We start from the raw sequence: 17,176 nt of genomic DNA on the forward strand, positions 1-17,176 counted from the left end.
GGTTTGTGCTCTGCCTCATCGGTAAAAATCACTGTGCAAGTTTCCCCACATTCTTCCAGCTACTCTCCACTATGGTAAGCTTTCCTCCCTGCCTCCATGCTTGCGTTTATGGTAGAGTACCTACACACACATGTGATCATACTCAACTAACCCTATATATATTTCTGTTAGTTATTTGTAAAAATATTTCAAAGGACACTATGGAATTAGGATTGTTGATTTCAAGAATAGCTGAATAGTCAAGAAAAATGCTGCAACTTTTCTGAGATTTACTATGCGTCTAAATGGCTAAAAATCTGAATTCGACAATTTGCCAGATTAACCTTGCCGAGTTCATGTAGAAGTCAATGGCAAAGGTCCCTTTCCTTGAAGTTTTTTCTTTTGTTTGGAAAGTTTAGCGATTTAGCTGGGTTTTGTCTGAAAACTCGACAATTCGATAAAGTCTGGATTTGCGCAGCAACAATTCAAAAAAGCAGAGTTTTTTTTTACTTTTCTCGCAGCAACTTTTTTTTTAGTAAATATTAGACATTCAGGAAAACGCGTGAAAAGAGTCTTTAACTGTTTGTAATAGAAAATTACATTTAAAAACAACTTTAAAACCACTGAAAATGATTCATTAATGTGTTTTAGAAATATGTTTTGGTCCATTATGCAGAGGCTTTGGGTGGAGACCCCATTAATAAAAACATATTTACCAAAGTGTTTTAATTGCTTACAGGGTCATTAAAACTTCCTTCACCTACTGCTTATGTTAAGCTGCATTAATGGCATTTTAATTTACTGCTCAAGCTGTTCAAAATGATAATAATTACTGCTTTTTAATCCCTCAACAGCACACCATTAATGACCTTCATCCTTTAAAGGAGAAGGAAAGGTAAAAACTAAGTAAGTTTTATCAGAAAGGTCTATGTAAATACAGCCATAAGCACTCACAGAAATGCTGCACTGAGTCCTCTATCAAAAGAAACACAGGGTTTCTTGTCTCCTTTTTTGTAAACATGTTCTTGGGGTATCTGACTTTCTCTCTCAGAAATATCCTTTATTACTGGAGGCCAGAGTCTGCGCAGTCTCCTCCTGCACCCCCCTCCCATAAGAATTCACTCTCCCTCCCATAGAAATGGGAGCAGTAGCAGGAAGCTACTGAAACCAAGCTAAAATGGCAGCTGCTATCTTGAACAAAAGGAGGGAGCTTCTAGGGCTGTTTACTCAGGTATAGTAAAGCTTTCTGCAGAATAAATATAGTGCACTAGGTGGCACTAATGTGGCAAATCAATTGGCAGTAAAATGCCAACATGCCTTTCCTTCTCCTTTAAAGTATAATAGAACTCCTCTTTATAGTATGTTTAAGCCCCTGGCCTGTCCTCGGCCTGCCCCTAATCCATCCCAAACGTACCTTTTCTCCAGATCACTCCATAACCAGTCCTCTGGTTGTCACACATCATATCCCTGCCCATTTTACATCACTACCCCGCTCCTTTACATTACAGCCCATCCCCCTTTTGTTCCTGACCCCCCATGGATGGTAAAAGATAATCTGTAAATGAGAGCAGGCTGCTGACTACGGACACTTTCCTTCTAAAGGCAACAACATGTCATTAAGACTCAGCACATACATTGCCACCACACAGGTACATTTCCAATTTGTTTAACTCATGATATTAAAAAAATATGAATAAAAATGACTTATTATAAATCCAATTACTATTTAAGTAAAGACACTATAGCAAAGTTCTATCCTATTAATTAAGGTAATAAACTGCAAAGAAAATAGCTACTCATTAACCTTCACATATTAAAGCTGATCCCTGGAATTTGCTGATTTAGTCGTTGAATGTGCTATAAAACTGCTGCATCCCAAAGTCATTTTCACACAGGAACCAAAATATTGCAATAGAAAATGCCATTTCCTACCTTTTTCAGGTATCTGGCTCCATAGGTAAATATGTAAAGGTTAAACGTAAACTTCCACCTACAGAAAGCACAATAAATACATCTGTGAGTCGACATGGAAAAGGCTGAGAAGGCAGCTCATGAGAAAACTGTCAGTCAGGTCTCCAAATACTCTGCTAAAGCCTAAATATGTCATCTCACAACACTGGAAACCTTAAAGGAACAGTAACACCAAAAAATGAAATGATTTAAATTGATTAAAAGATAATGTATTGTTGTCGTGCACAGTTAAAACTGGTGTATTTGCTTCATAAACACTATAGTTTATATAAATACGGTGCTGTTTAGCCAAGGGGGTGGAAAGGCACAGGGTATATAGCAGAAAAGCTCTGTAGAATATAATGGTGTTCTACAGAGCTCAGCCAGTGCTATTTAACCTGTGCCAGTTAGCCCTATTTCAAATGCCTCCATTGCCACACAGCAGCTTTTTTTATATAAACTATACTAGAGTTTCTGAAGCAAACACACACACTTTACCAGAGCAGGCATCAGTAGGTCATTATATTTCTAATTTGTAAGTGCTTGTTAATTGTTGTCTAATTGCTGATTGGTTGCTATGGGAAACATCCCCAGTGATATTTAGCTCCAATGTTAGTAAACACACCCATTAGTGGTGTACTCTTGTACTCCTTAGCGTTCTAGCACTTTAGCCCCAGGGATCTGTAAATGGCCCCTCAATAGTTTAACCCTTTACAAATGACTTGGGGCTTTAGCACAGGACAAAAGTGAGAAGCATCCCTCTGCTTTATTCTGTTCAGCTGAAAGCAGAGAGTTAAATATTAGAATAGTGCAGTTCATTTGAAATATTTGGCATATATAGAGTTATGGCTATTTATCTGTCACTCTTGCACCGTGTGTCATATTCCTTACACTTAGCAACCATACAACATATAAAATGTCACGATGGAGAGAGGCAGAAAATACATGTAACACAAAGAACTGAAAATAAAAAAAAAGATATTTGTTTTAAGCATGGCAACAGCAGGAAAATATCATTTCTAAGTGACTTACCCTTTACCTCCCCAGTTTGAGAGCCACACATGGCAGATTCCTGCCCTGAGGTAAAACCTTACATCTGTGCTTCCACTGATAGAACAGACATAGAAATGGAAAGGGCAACTCAAGCCTAACTGCTAACATTACTCATGCAACACTTAGGGGCCCATTTACTTACTCACGAACTGGCCGAATGCGTCCGATTGCGGTTTTTTCGTAATGATCGGTATTTTGCGATTTTTCGGCTAATTGTCGCAACTTTTTCGTTGCCATTCCGAATGTTGCGCAAAATCTGGCGTTTTTTTCGTAGCGTTAATACTTGCACGAAAAGTCGCGACTTTTTCACAGCTTTCGCGCCGAGTACGAAAGATTCGGATTCATTCAAGCTTCAGTATGGTGACTTTTCTTGGGCCAGGTTGGAGCTGCAGGGTGCCATTGAGTCCTATGGGAGACTTTCCTTGGGCCGGGTTGGAGCTGCAGAGTGCCATTGAGCCCTATGGGAGACTTTCCTTGGGCCGGGTTGGAGCTGCAGAGTGCCATTGAGCCCTATGGGAGACTTTCCTTGGGCCGGGTTGGAGCTGCAGGGTGCCATTGAGTCCTATGGGAGACTTTCCTTGGGCCGGGTTGGAGCTGCAGAGTGCCATTGAGCCCTATGGGAGACTTTCCTTGGGCCGGGTTGGAGCTGCAGAGTGCCATTGAGCCCTATGGGAGACTTTCCTTGGGCCGGGTTGGAGCTGCAGAGTGCCATTGAGCCCTATGGGTGACTTTTCTTGGGCCAGGTTGGAGCTGCAGGGTGCCATTGAGTCCTATGGGAGGCTTCCAAAATCATGCTAAGTCTGAAAGTTTCGCCCGCCGCTTACGAGCGCTCAATATGAAAAAGTCGCGACAAGATACGAGCGAATCGTAATGGCTACGAAAAACTCGCGTTTTTTCGCGCAAATCGTATTGGTAACGAAAAAGTCGCGACAATATCCGCAAAGGCGCTGAAAATTCGCAAAAAATACGAAAAAGTCGCAAAATGTTCGTTTTCCAATCGGAATTTTCCCAATTCGGATTCGAATTCGTGTCTTAGTAAATGTGCCCCTTAGGACATTTGTGTCCACTTGGCAACTACTTTTTGCATTCTCATTTTTTTTATTTTTAAAGAGGCCTTATGACTCCAAGTGGAGTAAGCCAGGAATTGTGGAACGACAGGGCCATGACAGGGCTAGGATAGAGGGAATCCTCCTCCTGGTAGGAAGGGTGGAGACGTGAGTGGTTAAAGGAGGAAGGAAGTGAAGTGGTCATTGTCGTTTAACTTTAACAGCTTCCACCTGCCCTCTGCAGAGCAAAGGGGTAGTGGAGTAGGGGGCGGTACTAGTATGGAGTCCCAGTGGGAGGGGCTTCCCTGAGGGTGGGAGTTTGTGATAAGGGTATGAAGTGTAGGGTGTAACAGGGGTTAGGCCTGGGGCCAAAGTGATGGAAGGGGAGTGAGTTATGGAGGAAAGCCATGCCTAGGAGGGACAGCAGGTGGGCTGCTCACTCTTGGTTAGAATTGTTATATATTAAATTGTTATATATGGTTAAATATTATATAACTGTAATTGTTTACATTGCCTTACACTTAACTGATGTTTAGATAAGTTGGTTATTATTTATGTAAATTGTTATGTTAATAAACCAGCTGCAGCCTTTCCACCCAAAGTGTTTCATGTTATCATAATAAAGGGGGAGGAGCCTGGGGTTGTTGGGAGGGGCCAGTCGAATTGACACTGGCTGCCCCTGTCAAGATCTGGGATTTTCAATTTGACACAAAGCAGCACAAACCAGGAGCAAGGGTGCAAGTTCTGCTTCTTTAATCTCTTCTGCTCTCTATATTAGCCTTTCTGTGGTCTCTTCTGTTATTTTCTCATTATTCTTAAACTTTTCTACTTTGGTCTGCAAACCCTTTTTTTTGTCCCAACTCTAATTTCCAGATACTGTAGGGCAATTAAAACATAACAGTATAAAGTGTGGTGCTGCACTACAGTAATTCTGTACAGGCTATTACAATTTGCCATTAACGTGCTCACTCCGTGCGCTCTGGCTCCCGATGTGCTAATAATCCTGCATCACTGGCTGTTAATAGAGATTACTCTGAACCCTGGGTGCCTTCCTGCGCTGAGCTGCCACACAGGTAAATAGGAATGTCCCACAGCATATTCAAAGTGCACCTATCACCCGAGAATTGTTTTCCCACACAGAGGTGGGGGCTATTAGAGTCTGCACTGCAGTCGGGGGAACAATAGATTTTAAAAAAATAAAAAAAAATCCTCTCCGGCACTAGGCTGGCCGCACCAGGAGGGAGCTCCTGGTCTGGGCAGCCATGGTCACATGAAAACAATATATATCCACAGCACACAGTTTAAGGGCTAGTTCAAACATGGAAATTAGTTTACAAATACAAATGCCAATCTAGACAAAGCAATACAGGTTCCCCCACACAAAAACTGCTCCCCGCTCAAATCCTTGACCCTGGGAGAAACCACTTCCAAACAAGAAAGCATTATGCTTACCAAACACTCCTGTTGACCCAGGTGGTTGTGCCCCGAGTCCGTAGACAGAGGACAAATCTCGTCACAAAACTTCACACAATGGCCAATGTGAGAAGTTTTGGCCTGCCATGTTATTTAGCGTACATGCACATAATGAGAGAGACTGCCCGCTTGCTCATTATGTACATGCATGTGACGTATAAGCAGTGGATGTGACTCAAACATTCTGATTCCAATTGTTTTTTAAAAAAAAAAATCCCTCTGGTGCTAGGCTGCCTACACCAGATGCTACCTCCCAATGTGGGCAGCCTAGCACTGCAGGGGGCTATGAAATAAATGTGAAATAATTACATTGTGTCATATTAAGACACACCCAATCCATATGCCTCCTCTCCTGTGGATAGCACTGCAACCCCCAGCACATAATTACACAACTTAGGGACCATATAATGACTATTTCCAACTGCTAACACCTCCCACAGGCAGCATAGGGCAGGGAGAGTATGGCACACACATGCAGGGTAGGGCAGGCAGAGTATGGCACACACAGGCAGCATAGGGCAGGCAGAGTATTGCACACACAGGCAGCATAGGGCAGGCAGAGTATGGCACACACAGGCAGGGTAGGGCAGGCAGAGTATAGCACACACAGGCAGCAGAGTAATACCTGGAGGTATTATACATGGAGTCGCCATTGTATTTATTCTGTCATGATATGGGAGGTATTATACATTAAACTGGCCCTGCAGGTTTCCCAGATCACGGATGCCATACCTGTGATCGACTCTGCGATTATCCTACCATATCCCAATCAACATATGGACCGAAATGAACTTTGTAGATTTTACAGCAGAAATAAACTACCTCCACCTCTCATTACCAAAACAAATGATAATAAATTCTGAGACACAGCTCTACACACTGAGAATGAAATCAGAACTACAACTTTGCGTGAGCATGGCAATCAATGTCTGCCTATTATAATCCAATGGCTGCGGCCAAACTGCTTAGACTTTGGTTTTAAAATATCCCTGCTGTGCTGTTTCATTGGCAGCATGAGCTAATAAATAAAGAACACTGTGTCAATAGCAAACCATTTTATTTAATTAGCAATGCACTCCATCACAGAGAATAAGCTACACAACCAGACCTGCCATCTGCTTTTAACATTGTGCCACTATCTGACACTCAAAAGCAATTACTATATTCACATTAGAGCTCTCTGCCTGACAAGGTGTTAGTGTGCGGGGCCTTTATCATTTAATGTAATTAAACCAGGATTTGCCAAAGTTTTATTTTGACAGCAATGATCTGTATGATCTTCCTCTCAGCCCAGCCCAACGAGATCTGAAATGCTTTAGAATGAGAAAGGATTATATTTTTATGGATTGCTCTGCAGAGTTACATGCTACAGAAAAGTTTTGGATAGGGTTGCCACATTTTTCTGTGAATAATAACAGCCTTTGGTTTGGGGGTGGGATGTGATGTAAGGGGCGGGGAAATGGGTGGACTAGCGGGGTTATAGGCAGAACAGAGGTGGGCCCATAGTTATAAAGGGCAATCAGCAGCAGAGAGGGTCAGGAAAAGGAGGAATTTCTAGGCCACTACAAATTTTCTGGCAAGTAAATTGCAGGTAAATTTGTAATATCGACGGAGGCCATAGCTGGTGGCAACTCTAATTGCTAAATGGCTTATAGGTAACCCCTGCTCCCAACTAGTTGTGTAAGTACTGATGACATATTTACAGTTGCCAAGTTAGGAGAAGGAACTTTGGGAGACTGTCTACTAAAAAAAAGTCTTTGTCAGACCAGAAATTTATAGCTACTAATCAGCAGTTGGTTTGCTCACATCTAGTACAGCTAAAAGCTTGAAAGCACTGATCTGCTTGGTTGTTCTGGGATAGAACTCAGGTTACCACAATTAGACCCTTGATTCTAATAGGAGATCCTTCACCCATCCAATTGGTTGTATAAGCAAGATACTGTAGCATGGGCCTTGTTCAGTTGGAGAAGAATACAATGCCCATAATTATTTGAGATGTGTTTGGGCCTTAACTCCAACAGGATCCCTGAAAATAGAATGTTTAATTTTCCTAAATTAAGAAAAGCATTATGGCATGTTTATCTCCTATCTGTCTCCTATGTTTGTTAGGATACGAGGGCTCAGAAATGTAGCATTTGGCACTAGCACAGACGCAGTACATTCCAATGGTGCTTGGACCAAATAGGGTAATTACACTAAGGTTTCCCATTAACAATGCAAAGGACCCACCTCATCAGTTCTGGTTCATATACCACTATGTTAATGCCACACATTAGTGGAGAGGCACTATAAATTTACTGTTATGTTACCTTTATATTTTTATAATGGAAATATTGGTTGAAAGCATTGCTATTTTCTATCTGACTGCACCGTAGAACTTTTATGAAGGTATTACTGACTTTTATTACGTTACTAAGTCTGGCCATGGATATCAAGGGAACAATTGCAGTAGCCAACTGCTTCCTATGCTGATGGCACACGAGGCACATTCTCTGCCAGTTTTTTCAGCCAGCTCAGAAGTGCCTGATTCTGTGCATGAAATCTGTTGTTTGAGCATTTACAGGCAGTTTCCAAATGACAGACAGCCCAGGTGTTTCAGTGACTTCTCCACCTGAGCCATTAGCCAAAATGAGGGCATACATTGGCCAATCCTGTAAGCCAGGGATCCCCAACCTTCTTGACTCATGAGCCACATTCACATGTAAAAAGTGTTGGGGAACCACAAAAGCATGAAAAAATTTCTTTGGGCGATGTCAAATAAGGACTGTGATTGGCTATTTGGTAACCCCATGTGGTGGCCCTGCTTGCAGTAAAACTGTGTCTCTGTGCTTCCAAAACCTTCTTCAAGCCAGAAATGTTAAAATGGGCACCTTCTTTGAGGCCACTGGGAGCAACACCAAAGGGAGTGATAAGCAACATGTTACTCACTGGTTGGGGATCACTGCTATGAGGAAACTAACTGCTTGGCCAAGAGGCTGAACCAATGGATACTTCACAGGTATTACACTGCACGGGGCATACAGTATTTATTACAGGGGGTCATCCAACATCACTGGTGATGCTGCCCATAGCAACCAATCAGCAATTAGATGTGAAAGGTCTGATGGGTTTCTATGGGCAACATCACCGGTGATGTTGGCTTACACACAATAATAAAGATGCCCCTATGTGTAAGTACCCAAAAACTGCACAAAATGATTTTATTGGTTCGTGTATGTACAGATTAAGGGTGGTTGTGGTTGGAGTTCAGGCCAAAAATGTTTTTTAAAGGAAATATAGAGACCCCCCCTGGGATATAGTTTGATTAAAAGTGTGTATCTCCCTTTAAAAGGGCAGAGCAGATGAAAGACTGGAGAATGTGTGCGGTCCTCTGAATACCCCTGACACTCGATTTTAGCTTCACAGCATTTGGATATCAAAAGAAGGGTTCTGGACCCAGTTTTACAGACAGAATGAATTAAAATTGACGGCAGCTTTCCAATGAGTGCTATTGATTTAATAAGCATGAATCTGACATAAGGTTTATGATCCCTTGAAGTTCACTAGTTAAATTCATTAGCCATGGCACATTAATTGGAAAACACATTATCCGATGCTCTGTAATCAGAGGGTCAAACTGATTTTTTTTTCCCCTCTCTATGAGTTACAGAGAAAGACATCTGTTAGAAATGTTAATTAGCTTAATTTACAAGGCTTTGCAATATTAAATGTGACACCTATTTTTTTCTTAACGTCTTAATTTAAGTAATCACTAAGTTGCCATGGCTTCTGTGCTGAGTATTTAATGCAGGCAGTATGCTGTGTTCATTTCATATACAGGACTTATGTGACTCATTGCACCTTAAAATAAAGCAGTTTAGAGGTGAATGAAAGTGGTTTATCGACCCTAGGCCCCCCTAGACAGGCCTCCCCCACTACCAACCGAACCCCAACAGACCCTAGGGTTGCCACCTTTGACCTCTACCAAAAGTGAACCAATAGATGGGATAATGATATCGGGAGACAGAGCAGTGATATATGGGGGTGGGGTCATGACATTCGGGGACATGCTTGTGCCTTGCGAGGGGCAAGGCTGTGACATCAGAGGTGGTTGTTGGCCAGATTATTATTCAGGTTTCACAAGGCTGAACAACCCTAATTAAAACCGAACACAGGGGAAACGATGGGAGAGTTGCTTCCAGAGACAGTCTATGGTTGTGCTTGTTTAATGGGGGAGGGGCAAATAATAATTAAGTCTTTTAGGGTGGGTACATGAGACCTGTCTATGTCAGTGGTTGTTGACCATTTTCAATTCAATCTCTGCCTAAAGCATTGACCTTTAGTCAACACCTCTATTGAAAGTTCAACCTTGGTCAGGTCACAAAATAAGAACAGATATAGGAAAATATCAGTGATTCTGTTATACCTGTAGTATTAAGACTATCCAGGGCAGCTACAACAAATTGCACCCCAGCTGGGCTTTCAGGATCTAGAAGAGCAAATGGTCATTCTCCCCAGTTCTTAACCAAAATGGTGTTTGAGAATCACTGCTCTAAACAAGGTCCCAAAGTTCTCTTAATCTGCCATAGCAAGGAGAATAATGATTTTCCAAAAGGGACCAGACAAGCAAAACCCTAAATTTGAGCACAAATTGAGACAGCTATACTTTGTTAATTTGTGACATAATACAGTTAAGATGACACTTTTTACATAAGAGGTCATCAGGGGCATATGGCTATGAGGGTGATGCTGAGAGCTGCAGCTCCACTAAATTAGTTGCCCATTACTAGCCTAGATAGAGAAAAAAGTAACTCCTTACATGCTCTCACAGAAGCGCGTGAGTGTACTCGGTTTCTCTTGGTTCCTCCTCTGCCGAAACCAACGCTGTATACTACGCACATCCCAGTCCAGCTGCTTAGAAAGCCCATCCAGTCGCTTCTCATCAGGGTGCTGCAATTAAAAAAATTGGGACACAGCTGTAAAAAAAGAAAACCCAGTATTTCCCAATTTCATTAAGTCATAATGGGCATCAAAAGCCCAAAGTGTATAGGGACCTAGTGGGTCATGTGAGTTTCTACTGGTAGTCCTGTGTGTATGTTAACCTATTTTCATTCTTCAGTGGGGCGAAAAACAGTCCCTGGTGAAAATCGGGTGTTAGCCAGGATAAAGTGTAAATTTGAACTAGCTGGACAATGATGATCTTCTGCACTTAGGGAATTCTGACTGGGGACAGACAAAGTAATCTGCATTTAAATCCCAGGAAATGATGATAAATGTAATAATGCCTTCCAGGCAACTACAGTGATTTGCCTGGTTTCCATAAACAGAAGTGTCATGATACAGGCCTGTATGAGTTAATAAGGCAAGCCAAAAATCATTCTGCCAGAACCAGAAAACAGATACCTAACAGGACTCTTCACTAGGGTCTGGAATCAGCCATGTGTAAATGGGTCCCAACCAGCAATATCCTGACCTAAGGGCGAGGTCACATGAAGCGTACATATGCTTCTCTAAGCCCTGCGTTTTTTGGGCGAGGTGAGATCCGCTTCTAGGGATGCTCCGAATCCAGGATTTGGTAAGGGATTTTGCCTTTTTCAGAAAGATTCGGATTAACTATGCAACTGCCCAAGTGTGGGCACACAGAGTGGAGCGGATCGGAGGTCGGCCTGGAAATGTCTGCTTTCTCATTTTTCAGACCAACCTCCGATCCACTCCTGAGGGAGGGGGAGTGTCCAGTTACCTTATGCCCCTGCAAACTGGGATTAATAGTCAGCTCTTCTGACTAAAAATTGTATTTATTTTGGAGGACCAATTTCGATTGGAATTTCATCCCATGGGTTTCCTCTTGCCTCTAGGACTAGAAGGATTCTGTATTGGTCAGTATGGGACTTTTTTCCCCTTTTATTTAAAAAAAAAAGCAACAGAAAAAAAATATTCACCTGAAAAACTTACAAAAAAATATAAATGCGATAATTAAAGTCCCGATGTTCGCACCTGGTCTAGTAACTCATAGCAACCATTTAGATGTCTGTTTTCAAAGAGATGATGAGTAAATACAACTTGCTGATTGGTTGCTGATTGGGTCACTAGGCCCAGGGCAAATATCATAACTTTTATAAGAGTTTATAAAAAGTAAAGGTCCACATAATAAAGGGCAAAATCAACAAATGAAATTTCCTTCATGATCTTTTCTAAAGAAAGATCATGGACTCTCCTATCTTATCAGTTCAACAAATTGTGAATGGGAGCTGTTGTCTAAGGCTAGTTCTAAAATGACTGTGGGTACACGGATTTACATTTATTGACTGCGCCCTTTATTATGCCCCTGCATCTTTGTGGATAAATTTACCTTTAAACATCTACTAGTTACTACAGTTACAGCCTGGAATGAGTTCATGCTTTTGCCCTGCAGTCCCCAAGTCTGCAACCAGCGTAGAGCAGACAAATGTCATGACAAACAAATGCTTTTATGGCAGGAACTATCCATTGCAGGTGGGTCTGGTCTAGGGAATCACTAGCTGTTCTTTGACTTTCTGATCCCTTCTGGTTGACTCACCGAACAGTCGTTCTGTTCTTTTCTTCCCCTGCTGGAATACAGCAACACCTAATTCCATTCTATGTGCTTAATCCCAAAGTGACAAGACTGAAATGTAACCATGGCATAACCCTTTTTTGTTGAGGCCAATAGTGTGAGCTCCTATACAGTCGTGTCTCTAATTCTGAGCACTGGCAAAATCCATTAATAAGTTTATATTCCCCCGACAATACCTTTGTGATTGAAGTGAAGACCTTTTCAAGAATGGCATTGTGCTGAGCCTTCTGCGGTCCACTCGCTTGGATTTTCAGGGCCAAAGCACACGGTTTAGCTATAAACCTACAAAAAACAGAATTGCCGTGTTCAGTGTACACATAAGGTGAAGGATAAAGCTTTCATACAGGACAATGCAATAAAATAAGATATTTAAAGAAATTGTCTATCCTTCTATCTTGGCCTTTCACTGCAGATGTAAAACCGTGTTGCAGGCACCCATTCAGATCATGGGGCAATGAAGCCTGCTATGAGACTCAGTGCCAATCATATCTTCTAATGACTCAGAAATGAGACTACATATACATGTATGGGACATATTATTCAGAATACTCAGAACCAGGTTTTTTTGGATAAGTGATCTTCCTGTAATTTGGATCTCCGTACCTTAATTTTGCTAAAAATCATTTAAACATTAAACCCAATAGGATAGTTTTGCCTCCAATAAGGATTAATTATATCTTAGTTGGGATCAAGTACAGGTACTGTTTTATTATTACAGAGAAAAGGGAATCATTTAACCATTAAATAAACCCAATAGGGCTGTTCTGCCCCCAATAAGGATTAATTATATCTTAGTTGGGATAAAGTACAAGGTATTGTTTTATTATTACAGTGAAAAAGGAAATACAGGTACTTTTCAAAATTTTAAATTATTTGCTTAAATATATATGATATGCCTTTCCCGTAAATCAGTGATTTCTGGATAATGGGTTTCTGGATAACAGATCTGTAATATGTATGATTACTTCTTGCAAAAACACATGGACAAGCTGAGGTACCAGATTTCAACAATTTCAGTGCAATTCCATATTCATGTTAGCATACTGGTCTTCATTTACCAACACTTTACAAACTGAGTCCGTAACCCATCCCAACCAATCAGCACTTTGCTAAGGTTGGTCTAGTATAAACTTGTTTCTTTAGATGTTCGCTTCTGAATCTCACAAACAGTCCATGTGATGTACTTCTTTGAATTTAATTGGGTTCTGAGACACTTGGACAGAGTCGCCAGTCGGGCTTTACCCTTAATGGGTCATATAGAGCATCAGCATCATAAAATACATTTACATACTTGTACATATGATGGCCAACAGTGTGTGTATTTTATTGTTTTTATTTTTAGCAATGTTTTTACTGCCCTACACGTTCTATTTGTCATAACAACTTCCTAGAAAAGAGATTTTTTTTCAAACTTCATTTTTAATCAGTGAATTATAGTTACATATAAAGCCAGGAATATTCAACCCTCATAATTTTTAATATGGGGTAGAAAAGGTGATCTAGGAAAAAAACTAGGGAGGGTAGAAAGAAGGGGGATAGAGGAGTGGAAGAGAAAGGAGGGACCTAAAGGAAAATGAGGGGGGGTTGGTACATAAACATGCAGGATTTTATAGCATATATAGAGTAAATGTGGCCATACACGGGCAGATTTGAGTCCTTTAGACCAATTCAACAGCTTATATGCCCCTGTATGGGGCCCTTGATGCGGGGGCTCATTGATGCGGTCCTTGGTCCGACGACTACTTAAACCATTTCTGTAACTCAATAGTTTGGCCGTAGGGTTAGCTTAAAGGAGAAGGAAGGGTAAAACTAATTAATATTTATAAGAAAGGTCTATGTAAATACATTGCATTTCCGCAATAAAGGATTTTTTAAGGGCAAGGCCCGTATGTAGCTCTTGAGTGCCGTTGCTGTTTGCTATGTAAATACAGCCATAAGCACTCACAGAAAAGCTGCACTGAGTCCTCTATCAAAAGAAACACAGGATTTCATTTTTGCAAACATGTTCTTCAGTATCAGACTTCCTCTCTCAGAAACATCCTTCTTTCCCGGACGTGAGTCTGTGCAGCTCTTTCCTCTCGCCCTTCTCCTGCTCCCCCCTCCCATAATAATTTATAAGAATTCACTCCCCCTCCCATCAGAATGTGTGATCTATGCTACCAGTTCTTAGAGCTGCATCAGGAAGCTACGGGAGACCAAGCTAAAATGGAAGGGGCTTCTAGGGCTCTTTAGTCAGATTTCTACAGAACAGCGTTCTAGGTGGCACTATTGTGGCAAATCTATTGGCAGTAAAATGCCAAAATGACTTCTCCTTTGCGGCTTGTTTGAAGAATACTGTGTAACCATAAGGAAGACAGAGTAAGGGTGCTGCACCCTGCTAAAAGGTATCCCACTATATTGTCTCTTCATTATGCACCTACAATATCCTTTGCAGTCTACACGTACTACAGTTCTCTAATTCTAGAGGTCACAGAACGTACAATTCAACAGTTGCCTGGCTGAGGAGATCTGGCTCTTTGAACAGAACTTCTGCAATGCACCAAGTCGTTTGGCATCACATCAGACAGAGCCGAGTCCTGGAAGATCAAGACGCTCAGATATAAAGTATTTCTGGGTAAAAGAAGATGCGGTTCTAGTGCTTTATGTATTTTAGCTTTAATTGCAGTTGGACTTCTCTCCCGAGCCTGCCAAGGAAATATAAGCCTAACGCTGAGATATTATTTTATTGCAAGCCCTCATTCGTTGACTCCTCTTATTCATGCACAGAAGAACATCAAGAAGAAGCCGAAATACCTCTAGGGCAGGCATTAGAAGAAAATCCATAAAAATCATCAAAGAAGCGTGATCATCAAAAATGAAAAGAGCAGTTTTGGGAAAATGTGTATTTACAATTTTGGAGAAGTTATAGTTGTTATTATGCTTAAATATGAAAATCTGATAGAATTATTTGTTCCTTTCCCTTTTTTAAAAAAAATCACCAAAACAAATCATTTAGGATAATTTTCTAAAAGTGTTTAACTGAATCAGAAAGAAAAGTTTTACCCAACAGACCATCTTTAAAGATTATTCGGCAATTAAATCTGCTATTTTGAAGTGCGGAGGAAAAGAGCAAATAACTCATAGCATGGGTAATTGCTTAAATCTCTTACCAAACAGCCATTACTTTAATGCTACACTGATCCTGCGAATGCTAAAGCCGCGTTTCGGAACTTTAATATATGTGTACCTTATTTTTAGATAACTAAAAACCTTTCCTCTTCAGCTGTTCGGCTTCGGGTTCCAAGCTTTAATTAAGTCAGATTATAGTAGCAGTCTGTTCAAGGTTGTCTTTGCGTTTCCTCCTGGGAAGCAAAACTGTTCAGAGAAAAGTATCCTATCGCCGCAAAGGCACGTCGGATTAGCATAATACGGAAATGTGCGTTCTTGGTAATAAACTTCATCCAGACTGAACACATTTTTAACAAAAGAAACAGCAATTAAGGAATGTGTATTGCTGTATAGCCAAAAATAAAGCTTAAGCATTCTAATGTCATATATACAAGTATGGGATCTGTTATCTGGAAATCTGTTCCTGGAAAGTTCCAAAATACAAGAAGGCTATCTCCCATAGACTGCATTATAAGCAAATAATTCTAATGTTTAAAAATGATTTCCTGTTTTTTTACCTTGTACTTGATCCCAACTAAGATATAATTATCCCTTATTGGGGGCAGAACAGCCCTATTGGGTTTATTTCATTGTTAAATGATTCCCTTTTCTCTGTAATAATAAAACAGTACCTGTACTTGATCCCAACTAAGATATAATTAATCCTTATTGGGGGCAGAACAGCCCTATTGGGTTTATTTAATGGTTAAATGATTCCCTTTTCTCTGTAATAATAAAACAGTACCTGTACTTGATCCCAACTAAGATATAATTACCCCTTATTGGGGCAGAACAGCCCTATTGGGTTTATTTAATGGTTAAATGATTCCCTTTTCTCTGTAATAATAAAACAGTACCTGTACTTGATCCCAACTAAGATATAATTACCCCTTATTGGGGGCAGAACAGCCCTATTGGGTTTATTTAATGGTTAAATGATTCCCTTTTCTCTGTAATAATAAAACAGTACCTGTACTTGATCCCAACTAAGATATAATTACCCCTTATTGGGGGCAGAACAGCCCTATTGGATTTATTTAATGGTTAAATGATTCCCTTTTCTCTGTAATAATAAAACAGTACCTGTACTTGATCCCAACTAAGATATAATTACCCCTTATTGGGGCAGAACAGCCCTATTGGGTTTATTTAATGGTTAAATGATTCCCTTTTCTCTGTAATAATAAAACAGTATCTGTACTTGATCCCAACTAAGATATAATTACCCCTTATTGGGGGCAGAACAGTCCTATTGGGTTTATTTAATGGTTAAATGATTCCCTTTTCTGTGTAATAATAAAACAGTACCTGTACTTGATCCCAACTAAGATATAATTAATCCTTATTGGAGGTAAAACAATCCTTTTAGGTTTATTCGATGTTTAAATGATTTTGCAGTATACTTAAAGTATGGAGACCCCTTATCCCGAAAGCCACAGGTCCCGAGAATTCTAATTAACAGGTGCCATTTCTGTACAACATGACCAAAAGTATTTAGACACCTGCCTCCTACATCTCATTTTCAAACCATGGGTAATAATATGAGGTTTGCCCTCCCTTTGCTGCTATAGCAGTTTCTACCCTTTTTGGAGGGTTCTGGAACATTTTGTTTTCTTTTGTATGTAAGAGGTTCGGGAACTGTGACATGGGGGCTCAACAGAAAGTCGGACCACACCCAAAGCTAACCTGCCTCTACTAATCCAGATCCAGGCTGACCCAAAGTGGCATCATTACTTACATGTCCCCGCCCATTTCAGACATCACCAAATGGGGTGGGAGGGTGCGAGTATATAAATATAACGACAGGGGAGGAGGAATGAGGGGTGTCCTGATGTCACAGGAGAGGAGCGCCTTAGGCGGAGAACAGCCTGCTGCTCATCCTGTTAAAAAAGAAAATGTTTTGCTGGCCCGAACCCACCCGCAACACTTCTGGGTACTGCTGTTAAGCGGCTCAGGC

The 17,176-nt window shown here is 40.8% G+C and overlaps 1 protein-coding gene across 2 annotated transcripts in view; it reads right to left on the reverse strand.

Moving 5' to 3' along the window:
• cers6 (ceramide synthase 6) overlaps positions 1–17,176 on the reverse strand; it is a 99,462-nt gene that overhangs the window by 47,610 nt on the left and 34,676 nt on the right. For both annotated transcript variants that reach the window (XM_002936753.5, XM_004917706.4), the window contains exons 2-4: positions 12,249–12,354; positions 10,300–10,430; positions 1,912–1,969 (exon numbers count right to left, since the gene is read on the reverse strand). In XM_002936753.5, the coding sequence (XP_002936799.3) occupies positions 1,912–1,969; positions 10,300–10,430; positions 12,249–12,354 (295 nt within the window). The remainder of the gene's footprint in view (positions 1–1,911; positions 1,970–10,299; positions 10,431–12,248; positions 12,355–17,176) is intronic.

The sequence above is a fragment of the Xenopus tropicalis genome, chromosome 9 (assembly GCF_000004195.4).
Source record: "Xenopus tropicalis strain Nigerian chromosome 9, UCB_Xtro_10.0, whole genome shotgun sequence".
In the NCBI taxonomy this organism is placed as follows: Eukaryota; Metazoa; Chordata; class Amphibia; order Anura; family Pipidae; genus Xenopus; species Xenopus tropicalis.